Consider the following 20,205-nt stretch of genomic DNA (forward strand, 5'->3'; position numbering starts at 1 on the left):
ACTTAATTACAGGCGGTGTGTGTGTGTGAGATATATATATATATATATATATATATATATATATATATATATATATATATATATATATATATATATATATATATATATATATATATGTATGTATATATACACATACTAAACTATATACTATATTATTTTTGTTAAATTAAATGTTTAATAGGTGGTCTCGCCTAGTCTCCAGCTCTTTAGTGAGAAGAAAATAAGTTTTCAGGTTGGGATACCAATTGTATCCAATCAGGAGAGAACTCATACAGGATAAACAAGTGAAACTGGAAGTGATTAAGAAAAAAGATTGCACAATTTGAACTGGGAGAACTATAAAAATTGAATCTGACAAATGATCTTTGTGGTGCTCTCTCGTGATTGGAGAAAATTGGTATCCTGATCTGACGTCCTGGAAAGATGGGGAGACCCCTGTTACTGAACACAAACTTTAACAAAAACATCTACACCCCTTTTAAGTCTTTTCCCCATAGTTCTAGTCCAGTGTTTTTTTAAAGTGGTTTCCAATGGAGGGGGAGTTTCAAATGGACCCTTACAGGTCTGCAACTCTGAGCGTATTCAAATGTAACCAAATGGACCCGTTACTGGTCCATTTGGTTACATGTGAATACGCTCAGAGTTAAAGGGGGGTCCTTGAATTTAAAACCACTGAAGAACTACTGTATCTAGTCCACTCTGTTACCTACTGTACCCAACCTCACTTGCAACCTTTTCTTTCTGTCTCCATCTCATTGCGGTCTATCTCCACCATTCAATTCTCCTCTAAAGCTGCACGCTTCTCATCTCGGGGGTAACTGAGCCCACACCATGGCATTGGGAATGGAAATGTCCCACATTAAAAGTGCATTGAACAGGCTACAATTTTTCATTCCTCTTGGTTTTCTATCATCGCACCCCAATCAGCCAGTCAATGGCCAAATAATCATATCCAAACAATGTGACAATACAAACATGTAATAATACTGACAAAAAATTAGCAATACCGCTTTGTAAATAGACTATACATACACTATGGATTAAAGCTCTGGATTAAAAAAAACAAATAATAATGTTTTGAGAGACTGTCAAAGTCTGTTACTGAACTTCTCGTAGTAGCTCTATAGCCAAAGAAAACGGAGAATGGAAAATAGAACAGCTCAAATGTACATGAGGATGCTGAGTGAGGAAAGACAAATCATATTGTTTTCCCTCCTCGCTTGGGACCTAATTGATTTTTCCAGTTGGGCTGGGGGCTGGGGGGTGGGGGGGGGGGCAGCATTCCAGAGGATCGGACAGTCTCAGTCCCTGTCTATTTGGTATAAAAAATTAACATCTGAAAATGTGGGGCATGCACAAATGCCAAGAACCTTTCTGCGCTGCGCGTCTTGTGTGTGCTCTAACCAGTGGTGCTCAAAGTGGGGGTCTGGGGCTCCGCAGGGGTCCTTGCAAAAATGTGTTCATATACTGTAGTATCACAATCAGTGTAACCACTTTAACCCTATTTTATACTCTGGCTTCTCAAACATAGACTATGGGGGGTACATTAGCCCAAAATAGCCTATCTACAAGCTTGTATATCAGCTATTTTTGGTGAAGAGATATGGTGAGTGAAAAAGAGCGTACCAAGTACAGTTGCATCGCAAGTCCGTTTTAGAAAGTATAGAAGGTTTATGTGGTTAATGTGTAGATGTGGAGAAAGCCACCAGCACTGGTAAAGTGAACAACTAACAACAGGAATGGTACATGCGTGGAAACGGGGCAACAGGCACTTAAAAGTGTAAAGAAAAACGCAAAGGGGCGAGCGCAAAATGGGCGAAGTGGAGGGAAACAAAGACGCCAAATTGTGATCACAAGCCTAAAGATCTTCATTACATACTGGATATGAATGGATACTGCACATCTTTAATTTTCTGTTCATGTACTTGTTACCCCCCTGTGTGTGTCTGTTTAGAATATAATGCTGCATTTCAAGTGCTATGGCAAAATATCCATTTCTTGAGACCTATTTCTCTACCTTTAAGTTTTATCGCGGAAATGGATGGAGAAAATAATGGCAACTTCCACATAGGTGCTCAGGGTACACTGTAATTGTTAATGTTTGTTTTTTTTGCCAGCGGCTATTGATTCATCTGCATGCTTGTAAAGCCCAACTGTTCTACTGTCCTGCTGTAAATTAAACATATCTACTGGATATGACACTTCGTGAAACCATCCACAGAACAATACATTCATTAGGACACCGTTTCTCAACATAGGGTCCGGGGGCTACCAGGATTCCAAAGGTGTCTTACAAGGTCTGTAACTCTAAAGAGTCATTTGTACACTCTCGGAGTTACAGACCAGTGAGCGTCCATTTCCAATTTACCCTGAGCTATTCTATTTTGATGGAACTTCGGAAAAGCCATAGTTCATCGTTCAGTTGTTTCTTGTAATAGGCTCTGTGCATTAACTGTAGTCCCAGCCCCAGGTCTCTAGAAATTCATAGAGCTTCATAGTGTTTCCAGTTCAAATCTGCTGCTGAACCAATCACAAAGCTATGGGGAAATGAACCGGCACAGGAAAAAGATATGCCACCTTCTGGAAAACCTAGGACTACAGTAATTGAGTCTCTTTTGTCCAAGCTACAGTGTATGTACACTGTAGCCACTGTAGGCCGTATAATGCTACAAATTGAGGCCAGCGATACTAAATCTAACATACTAGCTCTCTGCGTTCCCCAGTTTGTTTCAGTATGCCTTTCCCTAACACTCTTTCTTCATTGGAACGTTGTCCCTCTCTGTCCTTGTGTATTGGGTGTGCGTTTCTGGGTTTGAACAGATTCAGAAGTTCAAGCGTTGTCCCACACGGGGTAAAGACTCTGAAAAGTAATGGCCTTTCCCATCTTTCCGACCACTCCAATTGGGTGGGGGACTTGTAGCACTTTTGCATTTTCTAGTGATGCCATTCCGTCTGCACCATATACATACTTTGCCGTAAAACGGTGGCCCACACCGGAAACGTTTGTTTTCGGCACAGGGACACTGTTTTACGACAAAGTATAAATAGGGCATGTCCATCAGAGGACATGAACACCGTCCCCAAGGCAGTATCCAAGGACCTTCAAGTCAGCCCACATGCATCGCAGCCGTTGTCTTTTCTACCGCTAAGAATTAAGAAATATAAAACACCATAGTACTTGCTAATAATTAAAAAAAAGGTTAACAAAAACAAACCGGTGTGGGCTGCGGTACATGGGCCTGTGTCCTGTTAGTCCTTTCAAGAGTTATCTTGGTACAGCTTTATTGACAGGAACAGCATCAGCCCCATATAAAAAAAAACATTATACAGTATATCGTCTCTGTCGGGTGGAAACCCCATATGTCCAAAATTGAAAACATGTCGCTTCGCACCTCGTTTTTGCCGATCTGCTACTTTTGATACTTGTGTGACGCTGTAGTATGATCAAGTAGGGCATTCATTTACGAAAAAACACAAAAAGTTTGAATATGGAGATATGGAGATTTCTGCACGACAGCAACGATATCAACTATTTGGCCACATGGAGGTATGGTGGAGAGTGGCGGGGTGAAAGACAGTGAACATCCATTCTCTTCCCTAAATCCATCTGCATCCAAGCCTCTCCAAGGTATTGTACCCCCGTATTGTGCTGTACCCTACACGAGCATGCAGGATAGATGCCAGGGTCTGGTATTACAATCTCAACAGAACGGAAAAGACAAGAAATGCACATGTTGCTGCATGAGCATAAATCTGGGTGCTGAGCTTTCACTCGAACCGTTATCTTTTGCGCGAGATCGGCCAGTGGTTCCCAAGAAAGATATTGATGAAAACGTCTGGATGTTGAACCGATGGCCAGTTAATGCACTTGTGTTAGGTAAGGAAATGACCTACTGTTCCCCATTATACTGTAGCCCCACAGAACAAGCGTCAATCAACGTGTGTGGGTGAAATATGAGCTGTTCAAATAACAAAAGGGGGACTAAACTGTGTTATAATAAATTATATTTAGTCCCGTTTTTGTGTTTGTTAGCGTTAGCCTTTAATTACAGGGAGTTTAAGATTAGAAAATGATTCTTTTCAAAGAACACTTTTGGTTGGAGTTTGGAGGTTTGTTGAAATAGTGTAGTGCAAACAAGACATGGATGTGTGAAATGGACAAGCAATCTTTTTTTTTTTTTTTTTTGCACAAAGCACAAAATAAAATGTAAAAGAATTCCACTTCAATGTCAATCTTTTTTTTTTGCAATGTGAACTTAAAACACCAACAAATGACGTAACTATTAGCGTGTACAAAGAACAAAAAATGCCATGAAAACATAAAAAAAACTAAATCTTTGCAATTAGCTTGTCTGCATCTAAATATAAATATATAAACGCCTAATTGCAGTATGTTTTGTTTTGTTTTATTAATACATAATATATATCTTCTCATCACTTTGGCACTGGATTATGCCAAAACAATCCTTCTTTTTTTTCCTTTTTCTTTTTACCACCGAAGAAATAAGAGAGTATAAGTGAACCTTGACCCCTGTGGCACAGTCAACATTGAATTTTCTTCTCTTTGTTTTGGGTGGGGTGTAGGGTGGGTGTGCTGAGGGGCTGGTTTTCCTTGGGAAGTGCCGTGTCCTCAACAAAGTGCCCTCCGGGAATACTGGGCTCTCCCTGGGAATGCTGTGTGCAGGACGAGGTACAAGTATACGTGGGAGGAGAGGTGAATCCCAATGTGAGCCCACTTTGAACCACTGCCCCCCCCCCCCCCCCCCCCTTAACCACGTGCAACCGCTAACTGTATCCTTCCTGAGTCCCTTCAATGCCAGACGTCCAACTTACAAAGAACTGTGGGGATTTGTGGACTCGTACTCCATTCTTTGCATTAACCACTTAAAACCTTATATGGTTGACCGGAGTCCCACAGGGCTCTATACTGTACTAGTGTATTTTCTGTTATTGTGGGGAAACCTTTTGCTGAAAATCGCCGATCGACAAGCTCACAACGCGCTGTGAGCTTGTCGATCGGCTATTTTCAGCAAAGGCTTTCCCCACAATTCGGAGGCTGTGGGTTTAAGTGGTTAAAGGAAGTTCACGCTCTCAAATGGTCCATTCTGCCCCTTACGGGCTGTGCAGTCACTGTCTGCCAGGCCAGCGCTGTGCTGTGCTGGAGAAGAATGGGAGAGAACCCCAACAGCTGGAATCATCGCCCTCTGTTGGTCTGGAGGACACCCTCGAACCTGAACGTCAGAATGGACGTGCGGCTTGGACACTGGCTCAGAGCTTCCCCTCCTGCATTTCCACAGGAGTTTGAGAGAGACCACAAAATCAGCCAAACCTCTCTCTCTCTCATCCTCGCCTCTATGTACAGTGTGACTGGCTGACCCCCAATATCTTAAGTGTTTCAGCACCGGATAGCTATGAAATATGGCTGCCCCACCACAGTGGATGTTGCAGAGGTAACAGCCAAATTGCGTGTGAAAGGAAAGTGATCTAAGAGAATGGGAGTGAGAGAATGAAAGAGCGAGGGAGCACAGAGTTGAAACTTGAAAAGGTGCCGAAAAACACGAGGGACCATTTGTCACAGTGGCCTGTCTGTCTGTCCGTCCGTCCGTCCCAAGTGGTCTTTGTCCCATTCAAGAGATCTGAGCACATTACAGGAGTCCAGGAAATTAAGTTGTGATGGGGGAAAGAGCTTTGCGAGAGCAATGAAAGAATCAGTCTTACTTCCTTCAAACGGTACGGCTGTTATTACATGCCACCAACATGTCCAGTCCCACCATTAAACGCGTGTCCTCCTTCCATTGTCACTGACCAGTCTGGTCTCAGTTCGCGGGCCTGGCATCGAAAGTTAAACGTCAGCGTTTTTTAAAGAAATGTACACCACGGGAGGGTAAGCAGGGTGTCTGTCTCGCTTTTCAAGGCCTAGTAGTTGACCTTGGTGATGGGCCTCTCACGCCCGCCGCCCTCCACCAGCTGGTTGACCGAGCGCTTGCGACCGCGCTTGAACTTGTTCAGGTCCTTGTCGAAGACCTCACCCGAGCGCAGCGCCGACACCAGGTCGTCGAACTCTCCGCCCACCTCGTCTGAGGCTCCGCCCTTCTTGGACCGCCGTTCGCGCTCCCTCTGTTCCTTGAGCTGAGAGAGAAAGTTAGGACAGAAGGAGGGAAGGAAGGAAGGAAGGTAGGACAAATAAATGAAAGAAAGGAAGGAAAGAAAGAAAAGGAGCACAATGATGACCACTGAATCAAATATTAAACAGTTCCTATGAATTCTGCTGACAAGTCTACCAACTAATCAGCTGCTTATCAGCCCCATCACTATGTAAACAGGCTGTGGTTTTACTCACTCTGTAATAGTTAAAATGTGTGTGTGTGTGTGTGTGTGTGTGTGTGTGTGTGTGTGTGTGTGTGTGTGTGTGTGTGTGTGTGTGTGTGTGTGTGTGTGTGTGTGTGTGTGTGTGTGTGTGTGTGTGTGTGTGTGTGTGTGTGTGTTGTTTGCGTGCGTGCGTGCGACAGAGAGAGAGGGAGAGAGAGAGAGAGAAAGAAAGTGTGTTTTGCATTCAAGTGTCTGCATGTAACACAGATTTGAGGATGTCTGGAGAACTGTTTTGTTCTGAGCACTGCCCAGCTCTCCCAGACTGTTGTTATATTGGTGGAATATTCTCAAGGCCCTTGTTTCATGTTTAGGTCTGTGCTGTATTAAGCGCCTTCGCACACTATTCACATAACTCCATCTCAGTCGGACCTGGTTCAACTCCGGTATAATTCTTAGTGTCTGTCTTTAGCGTGTCTGAACCGTCTCGATGTGACTGGTGTACCATGTGGGTGAGAAACAACACAGAAGGATTTCCTGCAATACTTTTACACTTTTACCCACAAGATTTTAATGATAATATAAAATAAATACATACATTTATTATATTTTTTATGTTAAAACATGTCATGGTATTATTTCTTTGAAACCAAAAAAACAAAAAAGAATGTGTATTATGATACCGATAAACAGGAACTTAGTTCCATTGATCCAATCATTGGCTTAGGAATGCGACAAAAACTAAAAAATATCCATGAATTCAAGTCTCCATGGGGTGACTAATCGATAGAAAAAAAGTGTCAAGTGGTCATATGGGTGGGCCGCGAACGCTTTTCGAGATTTTCAAGTGAGGCCCTAGCTCCAGAAAAGGTCGGGAACCGCTGCACTAGTTACTGTATAGGACCAGGTGGGGTGCATGTCTCACCATGGCCTCCATGCGCGCCCTCCTCTCCTCCTCGTCCTTGCGTCGCTGCATGTTCTCCAGGTCCTGCCGGGCCTCCACGAACGACTGCAGGAAGGTGTCGAACATGCCGAAGAACTCGTCTGGCTGCATGCGGCCCTGGTCCTCTCCAAAGTGCTTCAGGGACGTGGAAAACTGGGAACAGCAGAAGAAAGTAGGAATTAGCTTCATTGACCACAAGTTTGTTACATCATACAGGTGTGTGAAATTAAAAAAATAATAATCTTGTGAACTCTTCATTATTTGCAGTTTTAGAGAGGTAGAGTAGAGCAGTGGTTCACAAACTGGGGGTCACCAATTTATTTTGGGGAGTCCCCAGATGGTTATCTTAATGTGCAACATTGGTTTCTCACTCAACAGTAAACAAACCATAATAAATAATAAACCAACATATCTTTGCTTCTAGGGGTCCTTGGAACAAAATATTTGGAAGATATTTGTAAAATCCCCAGAAGCAAAGATTTGAGTTACAAATGTTCGCTTTTAAAAAAAAATCATGATTTTTCAAAAAATAGCAGATCTACAAGCTCATAGCGCGGCACTCGGTGCCGCACTATGAGCTTGTAGTTCTGCTATTTTTGGGAAAAAAGTCAACTGAGCGAGAACGCTGTGTTTGCGGGTCCATTTGGTTCCATTTGTACACTTTTCAAGGGTTAAATTAACATAATTGAGGATTTGGGTAGAGAGCGGTTGTTGAGGGAGAGGAGTTCATGTATCATTGACTGTCCCTACACAGGTTGTCCCTGCCAAAATAACACATAGAGGTTGAGAACTGATGTTGATTTCACAATGGCTACTGGCTATTGAGTTATATATAGACTGGCAGAATTAAAGGGTTATACTTAAAATAAAATAAAAATACGACAAAACAACCAATTCATTGATTGACTAATCAGCTACAAAGGGAAACCTCATATGTCCTTGATGAGTGGAATGTTACAGGAAGTCTAGCAATCAGGGAAGATCATACAAGGGCCATAGAAATGAAACATACAGCAATACAGTCTACAAACCTGGGGGGGAAGATTTAAAAAATATTTAAAACGTTTTGAACATTTTTACAAATTATGACGTGGTTAAATCTGTTAAAATATTAGAAATTATAATCTGTAGTATTTTTTTCATTTTCATTTTTCATTGTACAATTAAACACACCTGCCTTTCATACAAAATGATCCCAAATGAATGGATTCACTTTTCTAGTTTCTTAAGATGGTTTAGTTTAGCAGGCTCTTCTCAATCACAATTATGGACCTGTGTGGCCAAAATGATGGCTCCCCTGAATCAAATGATGCAAGCTTACTGATCGGAGAGGCAAGCGTGCCTCTTCCGGCTGGGTGCTTAGCCAAACATTTTTAGGTCAAATCTCAAGACATCCATGGGAATGGCAATGCTCCATTTTTATTTAATTCCCCCTCCCCATTTTCATGTATTAATGGCCACATCAGGCTCACACGTTTTCAGCAAAACGCTTCATCAGGAGCATCGTGTGCTGAGTAGAAGCATTCCGGAGGAATGCGTCAGCACGAATGCTGCAAAGCTGTCTGATTAGGAAGGATTTGGGCAGCTGTTTAGGGGAAGGTGCCATGGGAGACCACGCTGTCCAGCCGTGATACATTAACTAACCGTAGCTGATCCTGCCGTGTTAAACGGGGATGGATTCATGAGGCCTGCGTTAACTGTAAATCCCACAATAATCTGTTGACACTGCCCTCGTTCTGTGCATTTGATCACGCTCCCATAAAAAATAAGAAAATTGAATTTAGATAGATAGACACTCTAGATAGATAGATAGATAGATACTGCAGATAGATCAGTCGTTCTCAAACCTTTTCATGTCAAGGACCCCCAAAATGATATGTATTTGGTCGCGGACCCCCATCTTAAAATATTTAGTTCTAGGGACCCCCAGAAGCAAAGATTTGAGTTACAAATGTTCCCTTTGAAAATATATATATTCAAAGATTTGTACACATTTTCAGGATTTTTCAAAAATAGCAGATCTTCAAGCTCGTAGCGGGGGAGTGCCGCGCTACGATTTTGTAGGTCTGCTATTTTTGAATTGCCAAAGTATAAAAGGTTAAAGTTGACATTTTGCTGGGGACCCCCTGGAACCCCGCCCCCCCCCAGGACCCCGGAGAGAACCAATGCTATAGATAGATAGAGAATACAGAGTGAACATCGGCCCTCCCATGTTTATCCGTGTAAGTACACACATTTTTTGTGTGTGTGCATACAGTAATACGTGTGTGCTCATTCGTGTTTGCCCCACCCACCTCAGCTTTCTCTTGTGCTATAGTGTTTACTCATTTAGCCATGAGGAAACAAAATATTTGACCAGACGCATAATTACAGGAGAGAGAGGGAAGGGGACGATAGCGGAGGTTTCCATGGTGACCGGCCCATAATGACAGGCCCGGGTGCACATCCTTATACAAGCGGAACCACAGCTCTTTCATATATCGACCCAGGAGGAGAAGGACAGACCCTCCACATGCACTACTGTACGATATCGTTGCCGTCGGGCCGAAACCTCCTATCTCCATATTCATAACTTTTTGTGTTTTTTCTCGTAAATTATCGCCCCTACTTGATCAGTGGTGGAAAAAGTATTTTTCACTCATTATGCAGAATGTCCCATTTCACAAGTTTTCAAATGTTTTAAATGAATAAACACCTTGAGAAAATAGCAGATCTACAAGCGCACAATGCGTCGCACCGCGACGCATTGTGAGCTTTTAGATCATCTATTTTCAAATGGCCGAAATGTATATAGGGCTGAAGTGGGCGATGTATGTTTTGTAATAATACAATCAAAATCTACAAAGTAACTAGTAACTAAAGTGTTCAAATAATTGCAGTGGAGTAAAAGTACAATATTTGTCTGAGATGTAGTGGAGTATAAGTAAAAGTATTGAAATGTGGAAATACTCAGCTCTTGTTTGAGCTCAACACCAAGAACACAAATGAGCTTATGAAAAGAAAAAGAAGGGGAAAAAAACAACCCTAGAATCAAATCCAATGAGTTGGGCTTTTCCCATGGATTCCTCCATGCTTGCTCTCCGCTCCTCTCCCAGAATTCGATGCCGTCTCATTCGTGATCATCACGTGCTATTTTCTTTCAAAACGTCGCGGCTGCTGTTCAAGCTGGAGGTTTCGAGCTCTGACATTTGAGATTTCTTTGGCTATTCAAAAATAGCAGATATACAAGCTCATGCGCTATGAGCTTGTAAATCAGCAATTTTTTGAAAAATCTAATCTGTGCAAATCTTTGAATATATATATATATTTTAAAGCAAATATGTGTAACTCAAATCTTGAGTGTAGCTCAGGGGCCTATGGCTTCTAAAACCTGGCCCCGGCCGTCAGGTACAGGTTCACACTTGAAGAGGGCAAAAAGATGAAAACGAAATCAAGAAGACAATTAAAAGTGGGCATGCTGTTTTCGTTATTTGCTGCCGATGCCTGTCAATCTTACGTGTTCTGATTTGATGCAGGCTATAATTCGTTGCTGTCGGGCAGAAAAACTCTCATCTCCATATTCTACACCCTACTTGATCACACTACAGCGTCAAACGAAAGCATCAAAAGTAGCAGATCCACAAGCTCGAAGCGACGCGTTTCGAGCTTGTCGATCTGCTATTTTTCCCCCGGGGGACCCCGGTCAACTAAATGTAGGGTTTAAGTGATTAAACAAACAGGAAAAGGGTGACTAATGGCATAATGGTAGAGAATTAAATTGCAGGCTGAGCAATGACAGGTTCATGTCTGGTTAAAAGTGTTGGGTGTGTTTGGAAAGTTTCATTCTGCTTTTCCACCAACACATAGCGATGTAGATTCAGTGACATGCATTGGGAAACGACAATGAGCCAGTTGTTCTGCCTTGAATAACTTAGGCTGAATATCGTTGCTGTCGGGCAGAAACCCCCTATCTCCATATTCTAACTTTTTGTGTTTTCTTGTTAATTAACAAAACCATCAACCATCAGTAGCAGATCCACAAGCTCGTTTTTTCTTAGCTTGTCGATCTGCTAATTTCACTAGTTTTGCATTTGAATCCTGAAAAGCAACAGTTTTGGACTTATGAGGTTTCCACCCGACAGAGATGATATTATATCTAGGAGGGAGAGAGGCTGACGTTTGACCCAGTGGAACAATCTTGTTTTGATCTTTTCATCACATGCTATAATAACATGGGACAACTGGACCCTTTGACTGGGGCCACCGGTTCAGAGATCAGATGTTGCTTGTTTCTCTGCCCATGTTTTGTTCTTGCTGTGAGACTGAATCTCTGGTATTGTCTCGGAGAGACTGTGTGTAGGCGTGTCAAGTGTAAACCCCAGCAATCTCTCAGGATAAAGAAATTCCCTTTCCCTGCTGCGCAAAACCCCAATGAACCGCATGACCTCGGACAACTGTAATCCTTTGTAATGCTTGTAGTAATGTCTGGTGATGAGCGATGGGCGCGCACGCGCGCACACACACACACACACACACACACACACACACACACACACACACACACACACACACACACAGCTATGGAGCTTTAAGGCAGTGGTTCTCAAACCTTTTCACGTCAAGGACTCGGACCGCCATCTGAACTTTTTTTGTGCTGTAGGGACCGCCATAGAAGTTTTGTGTTTAAAAAATATTCAAAATCTTTCACGTTCTTTCAAGACACATCGTCGTGGTGCTTTGTGAGCTTTTAGATAGGCTAATTTCTAATAGTTGATGTATATAGGGCATATAGCAGTGGTCTACCATTTTGTGGTGCCACAGATAGAAAACCCATTCATTTTTTCCCATAGAGATTTCCGAAAATATTTATATAAATTATTTTAAGCCTGGAACCAAGCCATCCAAAAAATCTCCATGAATTCAAGGCTTAATTGGGTGTGTAATTGATTGAAAATAAGTAATTTTTTATATATACTTGGTTGACCAGGACTCTGTACTTGGCCCCTCTTTTTTTTTCCCTCTACACCAAAAATCTCTTCGCCGAAGATAGCCGATCTGATATTATCGTTGAACGTTCACCTTTTATGTCCAGAATAGGGTTGCATAATATGTGGTTACAGAATACGCCAAAACTGTGCACACACATTGCCGCATTTGTACTCTGTTGGAGCGTAACAGTGTTACAGAGCATCAACAGGCGAGTGAGTAAATGTGTCAACCTCCGCTCTCCCTCATACCAAAACAAACACACACACACACACACACACACACACACACACACACACACACACACACACACACTATAGTCTCTGTCCGGTGGAAACCTCATATGTCCAAAACTGTTACTTTTCAGGATTCAAATTAAAAAGCAGCAAAGGTAGCAGATCTTCTCGCCCCCGCAAGTCACTTCTCGCCACGTTTCAAGCTTGTGGATCTGCTCCCTTTGATGCTTTGTGTGACGCTGTAGTATGATCAAGTAGTATAACCTATTCTCCGAAAAAACACAAACAGTTAGAATATGGAGATAAGAGGTTTCGACGATATAGCCACATGTGCACGCAAGCACGACCACTCACACACTCCACCTCCCTGTTTTGGACAGAGAGTGTGAGAGTTTGGACCGCTGAACACAGGTCCTTTTGTTTTGCAGCGGTAACTGGCGCTACAGCTCTCCAGCTCATTTACCCTGACAACCCAAATGAGACGTTTTCACTCCTTTTTTGTTGTTTTGTTTAAAGCGAGCTCTTAAAAACAAATAAACGTAACTAAGGCCAGAGAGAAGAGAAACATAATACACATGGCTCTGACTGCAATGGCTGCCAGGGCCATTATTTTAATTACTTTCTCTTTGACTGTAACAAAATCATTGACGATGTTGTTGGGTCCTCGCGGCATGGACTGTTTCGATTGATCCACACAGTAAAGTCCTCCTGAGCAAAGTGAACCACTTAAAACGTATATTGACCCACCTTGATCATTCTACAGCGTCACACAAAAGTATCAAAAGTAGCAGATCTGCAAGCTCGAAACGCGACGCAAAGCGACGCGTTTTGGATTTGAATCCAGAAAAGTAACAGTTTTGGACATATGAGGTTCCCACCCGACAGAGACGATATGTATTGTAACCACACGTAACCACATGTGCATGCAAGCATGACCAGCCATTTTTAAAACCGGTAGTCACCAACCTTGGGGTCAAATTGGAGAGTGATTTTAAGCCTGACAAACAGATTAACTCCAGCTTTTATCAGCTGAGGCTTTGATTTTGAACGTCTTCTCCATCGTTAGCCAAGCCTGCCTGTCACACCTACAGTTAGTTTGTCATATTTAAAAAATAATGTTTTTAACACAAATCGTTGCTTCTGGGCTCCCTGGAACAAAACATTTTCAGATCGGGATCCGCAGCCAAATACATTCTACCCACTGGCTTACATACATTCTAAATACACAGCAGAACACAGGTCTGCTGGTTCAAAAGGCCATTATTTCCAGAGTTGTGTAGAGATGGAAAGTGTGGTGGGAGGAAAGACCTTCAACATGTATTTTTAAAGAAAGCTAAAAAAAAAGGGGGGGGGGATGTGTGTGAAAGATGTGTGTTAAAGATGTGTGTGTGAAAAAAAAACACACTGGGCCAAGACGAGGAGGGAAAACGAGAAGACATTTCAATGGCGGGATTCCCCGAGCTGGTGAAGTCATCACACTCAACTTAGGAGAGATGCACAAAGACTCCTCTCTTCTCTTCCTACACAGTCAAATCTTCAGTGTTAATAAAGCTGCAATCTGGAACTTCTTTTGTGTGAATAAAACGTAATTTTGACCAATCTGTATGGTCCCAACAGCATTTCACTGCTTGCACCTGTATAAGTCAGTGACAAATTAAACTTCTTGAATCTTGGTAAGAGTATGTTTAAAGCCTCACTATGTAACTTTTTTTTTAATGAATAAAATGTAATTTTGTCCAATCTGTATGGTAGAGTATGTTAATACAATATAACTTATACCATTGGGGTGGTTGTATTTTGTCTGCCGGCTCTTCTATTGAGACATTTAAATCGTGTCAAAGGTCATGTCATAGACAGGATCGGACACAAATTTCTACCTGATAGTCAAGATTCAATTTATCCCCTGAGCAAGCAGGCCGGCACTATTAGTTAAATGGTAAAAATGGCAACACTTAAGCAGGAAACCAGGTTCAAATCTGGGGTAGAAGTTGAAGGTTACATAGTGCTACTTTAATACATAATAAATATTATAATATCAAACATAACTGCAGTGGTTGGAGGTGGTCCCCCTGCGTTTCTAATGTAGAAAAGAATGTGGTCAGGTAGGACCACTACTGGTTGACAAGAGGTATTGCCTGACACTCAAAGTGCAATATCTCCCCTTCCCAAGCAGGCGTTCCATCTTAGCTCAGCAGTAGAAATGTCAGCGCACGCGCCAGAGACCTGGGTTCAATTCACAGGCAGGACATAAATCTAACGGATTTGCAGCTTAACTCCAGAGTGTGTACAATTGTTTACATTGTTACTATTTGTAAACTCTTGGGAGTTACAAATCGATAAATTGATACTGAGGATTTGACCCATTCCCTTATCGTCTCTGTCGGGTGGAAACCTCATATGACCAAAACTGTTACTTTTCAGGATTCAAAACGCGTCGATTCGCCCCACGTTTCGAGCTTGTGGATCTGCTACTTTTGAGTGACGCTGTAGTATGATCAAGAAGGGCGTTAATTTACAAAAAAACAGCTAGAATATATGGAGATGAGTTTTCAAACACACAACGCACTGAGTGACAGAACCTCTTCATGCCATTCTTTTTTCTTTCTCTCTTTCGTGTGGACCGCGCCAGCCTCGTTTACGTACCTTGTCCTTGGCTTCGCTCAGCTGATCCTCCAGTTCAGAGAAGCTGAAGCCGGCCACGGTGATGAAGTCGCTGATCACGGCCACAAACTTGTCGCCCCGCTCCCTCGTCCTGCTCTGCTGGTACTGCAGCTCCTGGACATGAGAGGTAGGGATCACACACGGTTGTGACTTTCAGACAGTGGTGGTAAATGTACTTGAGTAAAAGTACAAAAGTATTGGTATCAAAATGTACTTAAGGAAAAGTACTCATTGTGCAGAATGTCCCGTTTCAGTTCAAAATGTATACAAAATATTTTAAAAATAGCAGATCTATGCGACGCATTGTGAGCTTGTAGATCTGGTATTTTCAAATGGCCGAAATGTATTTAGGGCTAAGGTGGTTAATGTATGTTTTGTAATAATAATCAAAATCTACAAACTAGTAACTAAAGCTGTCAAATAATTGTAGTGGAGGAAAAGTACAATATTTGCCTCTGAAATGTAATGGAGTAGAAGTAAAAGTACTGCAAATTGGAAATACTCAAGTAAAGTAAAAAATCCTCAACATTGTACTTAAAGGAGGAGTTCACCCAAAAAAGGACTTATTTTCTATCAATTGCACACCCTATGAAGCCTTGAATCCATGGATTCTTTTTTGTTTTTGTCGCATTCCTAAGCTAATAATTTGATTCCCGTCTCCTACCGGCTAATGTATCCGGTAGGAGACACAAAGTAGATTATTTGTGTCTCCTACCGGAAATACACACGGTCATCAAATTATTGTCTTAGGAATGCCACAAAAAAAAAAATAATCCATGAAATCAAGGCTTCATGGGGTGTGTAATTGATAGAAAATAAGTAATTTTTCGGGTGAACTACTCCTTTAAGTACAGTGCTTGAGTAAATACACTTAGTTACTTTACACCACTGTTTTTAGACAGGAATGTATGAAAAGTTGTATTAGGTGTTTTGAAAGATTGGGGGTGATTGAGGCTTATGCAGGGCATAACCCCCCATCCAATATCAGGCGCTCCTCAACCACACTGAGGTGCCTCCCCTTTCAAACATATTGCTTCCAGCGCCCCCCTATGGTCTCTGAACGCCGTACCGCCCCCGTTGAGAAACACTGCTCTAATCCATGACATTACTTCCTTGAGGTTCGACACTATGATACTTTGAACTGTGGAAGGAGTCTGTGCATGTGTATACTTTCAATCGCGCGCGCGCGTGTGTGTGTGCGCGTGTGTGCGTAAGCAAATGTAACTCTTGGCATTCTAAGTCGCTGTGGAACATTACCACCATTTAAACACCTCACCCAGCTGCCCACCTCTGGCATGCTCTAAAAAAACATAATTACAGACGTGAGAAGAACCAGTGGGTGGAAAACATGCAACGCCGACACGCACATACGCACATGTACAGTTACATGCGATACACTCTCTCATACACACTCTCTCATACGCACACGACAACTCACCGCTTCTAGAGCCTTTAGACCACTCTTGATGTTGTGCACCTCCTTCTCCAACTCAGCCAGACTACAGATAGAGAGAGAGGGGGAGAGACACACACACACACACACACACAGGTTTGTACTATACTTGTGAGGACGTCAACATTTTCTAAATGCAATTTATACAGTTTTTGTCCATTTTTAACTATTACTAGGTTAACTAGGCATGATTTACAGTTAGTACTGACTATCTCTAATCCCTAAACCTAATTTATAAATGTCTAATCCTAATCGTAGCACCAACCTTTTTCTAATACCTAACTCTTAAAAGAAACCCATAAAACAACAATTTGTCTTGTGAGGACCTTGTCATTGCTTACTATACTATTGAAACAAAAATGTAAAGAATCAAATGCAAAATGCTTTACAGCAAATTAGATATAAATACAATCAAATAAAAGCATAAAACAGAAACTTATGTAGCTTTGTCGCTGTGTAATTGTCACATTCTGTGTGGATGTAGTCAGTTGGCTCAACCCTCTGCTGTATATTCAAAAGCAGCGGACTGCATTGGCACTGTTAATCAAATACAACTACGGAAACCGGAAACAATTGTACTCAAAATGTCAGCGTACTCACTTGACTTTGGCTGCCTCTGGTATACTACCGAGATCCTGCTGGATGTGCAGTGTGTCGGGGTAGTTCTTCTCAAAGATCATGATCAGGTAATGCAACATGGTGATGTTCCTGTGAAATCACACAACAACATTATGAACCTATGTATGAACATGGGGGGGGGGGGGGGGGGGGGGCGGGGTACAGACATTTTTTTCTTTCAAGTTTGCATGAGGGTATGCATATCGTTGCTGTCGGGCAGAAACCTCATATCTCAATTTTTGGAAACACTTTTTGTGTTTTTTCATCCGCAAGCTCAAAACGCGGCGCTACGTGTTTTGAGCTGGTCGATCTGCTACTTTTGCATTTGAATGCTAAAAAGTTACAGTTTTGGACATATGAGGTTTCCACCCGACAGAGACGCATATACTACACAGCCTCTCTGCTGGGACCGACTCAAGTTATTGCTTGAAGCCTTACAACTAAACCTGTTTAAAGCTGCGATCCGGAAATGATTTTGATTAATACAACATTATTTTAGTACTACTGCCCGAAGTGCAAAATCTCTATCTATGTAAGTGGAATCGGATTCCCTATTGGCACACCGGTAGATGTTTGGTCCCCACATGGGGATAGGATACCCCCTCACGAGTAGGACATGAAACGTATGCATTTTTAATGAATAATAAAATAAAAGCTACTGAAAATCTAAAAGAAAAAACAAACACTCATTTACTTATTTTTCGGACCTGCCCCTGTATGCTGCGACTCACCTGTCTATGCTCGACTTGGTGTCGGCGATCTTGTTGAGGCTGGAGATCTTGAAACCGTACGCGTTGCCCCGCTGGCCTTTGTTCATGAAGTTGCCGAACGCCAAGACCACTTCCAGGACCTGCGTCAACCGCTTGCTCCTCACCACCTCCCTGGACGCGTTCAGGATGGCTGGTTGGAGGAAGAGGTGGAGGAGGAGGACATGAGGTGGGTTTGGAGAGACCAAACAGTAACTGGCGTTTTAAAAAAAAATACCAGTGGTTCTCAAACATTAACATTTCAAGGACTCCCCTCAACTCTGACAGTATACAAATGGAACCAAATGGCGGGTCCATTTGGTTCCATTTGCATACTGTCAGAGTTACAGACTTTAAGGGTCAAATTAGAACCCCCCTCAAGGAACCCTGAGAATCCCTGGACGCCACTTTTAAAAACACTGCTTTACACACCCAGTGATTTAACCGTAACATTAAATGTGTACACTCTGTGTTACAAATGGACTAAATTAACACTCCAGGTGTATTTAAAGCATGTCTATGCTCCTTGTGGCATGACCTTGACCCTGTGCTTTTCTCCTTGCTCTTTCCTCCTCGTCTCTCTTGTCTCTTTTCTGAAAACTACGATGATACAAATATTTCACCCACTTCTTTACACCTGTAGACCTGTTATGTAGCAATAAAGTTTGATTCTTTATCCCCCCCACACACACACACACACACACACGCACACACATACAGACGCACACACAGTGTTCTCATCTACTTCTCGTCCTTTACGGCTCACGGTGGTTTGCTGACCAATAAGAGACAAACACAGCTGCACAGCTTGACCACAGAGTGGGAAGTGAGTCCGTCATGTTCTGCTATCCATCAATTAAAACAGCAGGAGGAGGGGGGGTGGATTGAAACCGAACACCGTGCTGTCCTCCGTCCATCTCTTTCCCTCTGGGAACCAGAGCTTTCTGGCATGGTGCAGGTGGTCCCCCGCCCTCCTCCTCCTCCTCCTCCTCCTCCCAACTTCTCCGCAGAGGAAAACCTCAGTGTGAATGTGAAAATCATTAACAAATTCCATATTGTTATTATTACAGTGCTGTCTCTGCAGCGGTGCACCATGGGAACTGTTCTCCTGGCCGGGGCCTCGGCAGCGTTTTCGCTGAATGCAAAAAAAAAAAAAAAGAAAAAGAAAAAAAAAAGCCCTGGCCGCACACTACACTATCGCTAGTTCAGACGTTATTATTGAACGTGCTGGGTGGTCTCTGGGAAATGCTGGTCCCATCTACAGTAAATGACAATATGACATCAATCATTAAAAGTGGGATCATGAGGACTTTATTCTGGGAATTGATGAACAATGTGGTTTGGGGGGAGCATTTGGACAACACACCAAGGGTTCTGGAAGCTCGTATCATTCATAATAACCAATATAGCCCACGATAGGATGTCAGTGCTCCGCATTGAGCAGTAAACTCTGGATAAACTAGCTGTCAAAATTGAGTTACGGTAAAACTAGACGAGGCTTAAGTGTCAGTCAGTAGTACTACTCGCAAGCAATAATAGGCTGCTGGTGTAAGAGTTGGCCTCTTACTCTGCCAAGAAAACTGCATTTAGGGATGATGTGAATATCAAAGACTAGGATGGCATCCAGACTTTGGACAGACTTGTCTTTTACGTAGATCTGGCTCAAGTAGATACTAGCCAGATTGGTTCTCTCGCTGTATCTCTCTCTCACACAGTCTCATACACGCACGCACGCACGCAGCTCCATGGCCTTTCTGGAAGCTTTTCCTTTGCCCTTTGAAGCAAAGCTGCAGTGTTTACGAGAGTGACTCTTCCCTCTCAACATGTGCCAGCTTTCCAAAACAGCCTCCCTGGTAACCTTGCTCTCTATTTAAGCTGGCTTGAGGGAAAAACTGGAACATGCAGGCAAACCACCATTATACACCATACACACCATACAAACACACACACACACACACACACACATTGAAATATTTACAATTATGCAATGCAATTATGCATTTCTCTTCACTCTTTTTATACAGTATGTTCCGTTGTGGCTTTTCACCATTTATATTCTAAGATTTATTTTTGGCATTTATTTCAGATCCGTCAGTGCATAGAGAGAGGAAACCAAGGGCAGAAAGAGAGGAGGTCAAATCCTCCCGCTCAAAAAGGAGCATAGTCTGGGCACGGCAGTAACTAGCTTAGCCACCAGACAGGCACCATGGTCTTTTTCATCATTTATACAGTTATCTCAATCAAATAATTTTTTCTTAATTTTTTGGGGAAAGAACA

General features: G+C 42.4%; 1 protein-coding gene across 1 annotated transcript in view; it reads right to left on the reverse strand.

Moving 5' to 3' along the window:
- Window positions 1–637: 637 nt before the first annotated feature.
- Window positions 638–20,205, reverse strand: part of daam2 (dishevelled associated activator of morphogenesis 2) — a 141,227-nt gene continuing 121,659 nt past the window's right edge. Inside the window, exons 21-26 of the mRNA XM_084045757.1 lie at window positions 17,914–18,082; window positions 17,165–17,272; window positions 16,550–16,610; window positions 15,094–15,225; window positions 7,232–7,402; window positions 638–6,129 (exon numbers count right to left, since the gene is read on the reverse strand). Of these exons, the coding sequence (XP_083901883.1) occupies window positions 5,917–6,129; window positions 7,232–7,402; window positions 15,094–15,225; window positions 16,550–16,610; window positions 17,165–17,272; window positions 17,914–18,082 (854 nt within the window). The 3' untranslated portion in view covers window positions 638–5,916. The remainder of the gene's footprint in view (window positions 6,130–7,231; window positions 7,403–15,093; window positions 15,226–16,549; window positions 16,611–17,164; window positions 17,273–17,913; window positions 18,083–20,205) is intronic.

Source organism: Gymnoscopelus microlampas, assembly GCF_963454915.1.
Source record: "Gymnoscopelus microlampas genome assembly, chromosome: 20".
Taxonomy (NCBI): Eukaryota; Metazoa; Chordata; class Actinopteri; order Myctophiformes; family Myctophidae; genus Gymnoscopelus; species Gymnoscopelus microlampas.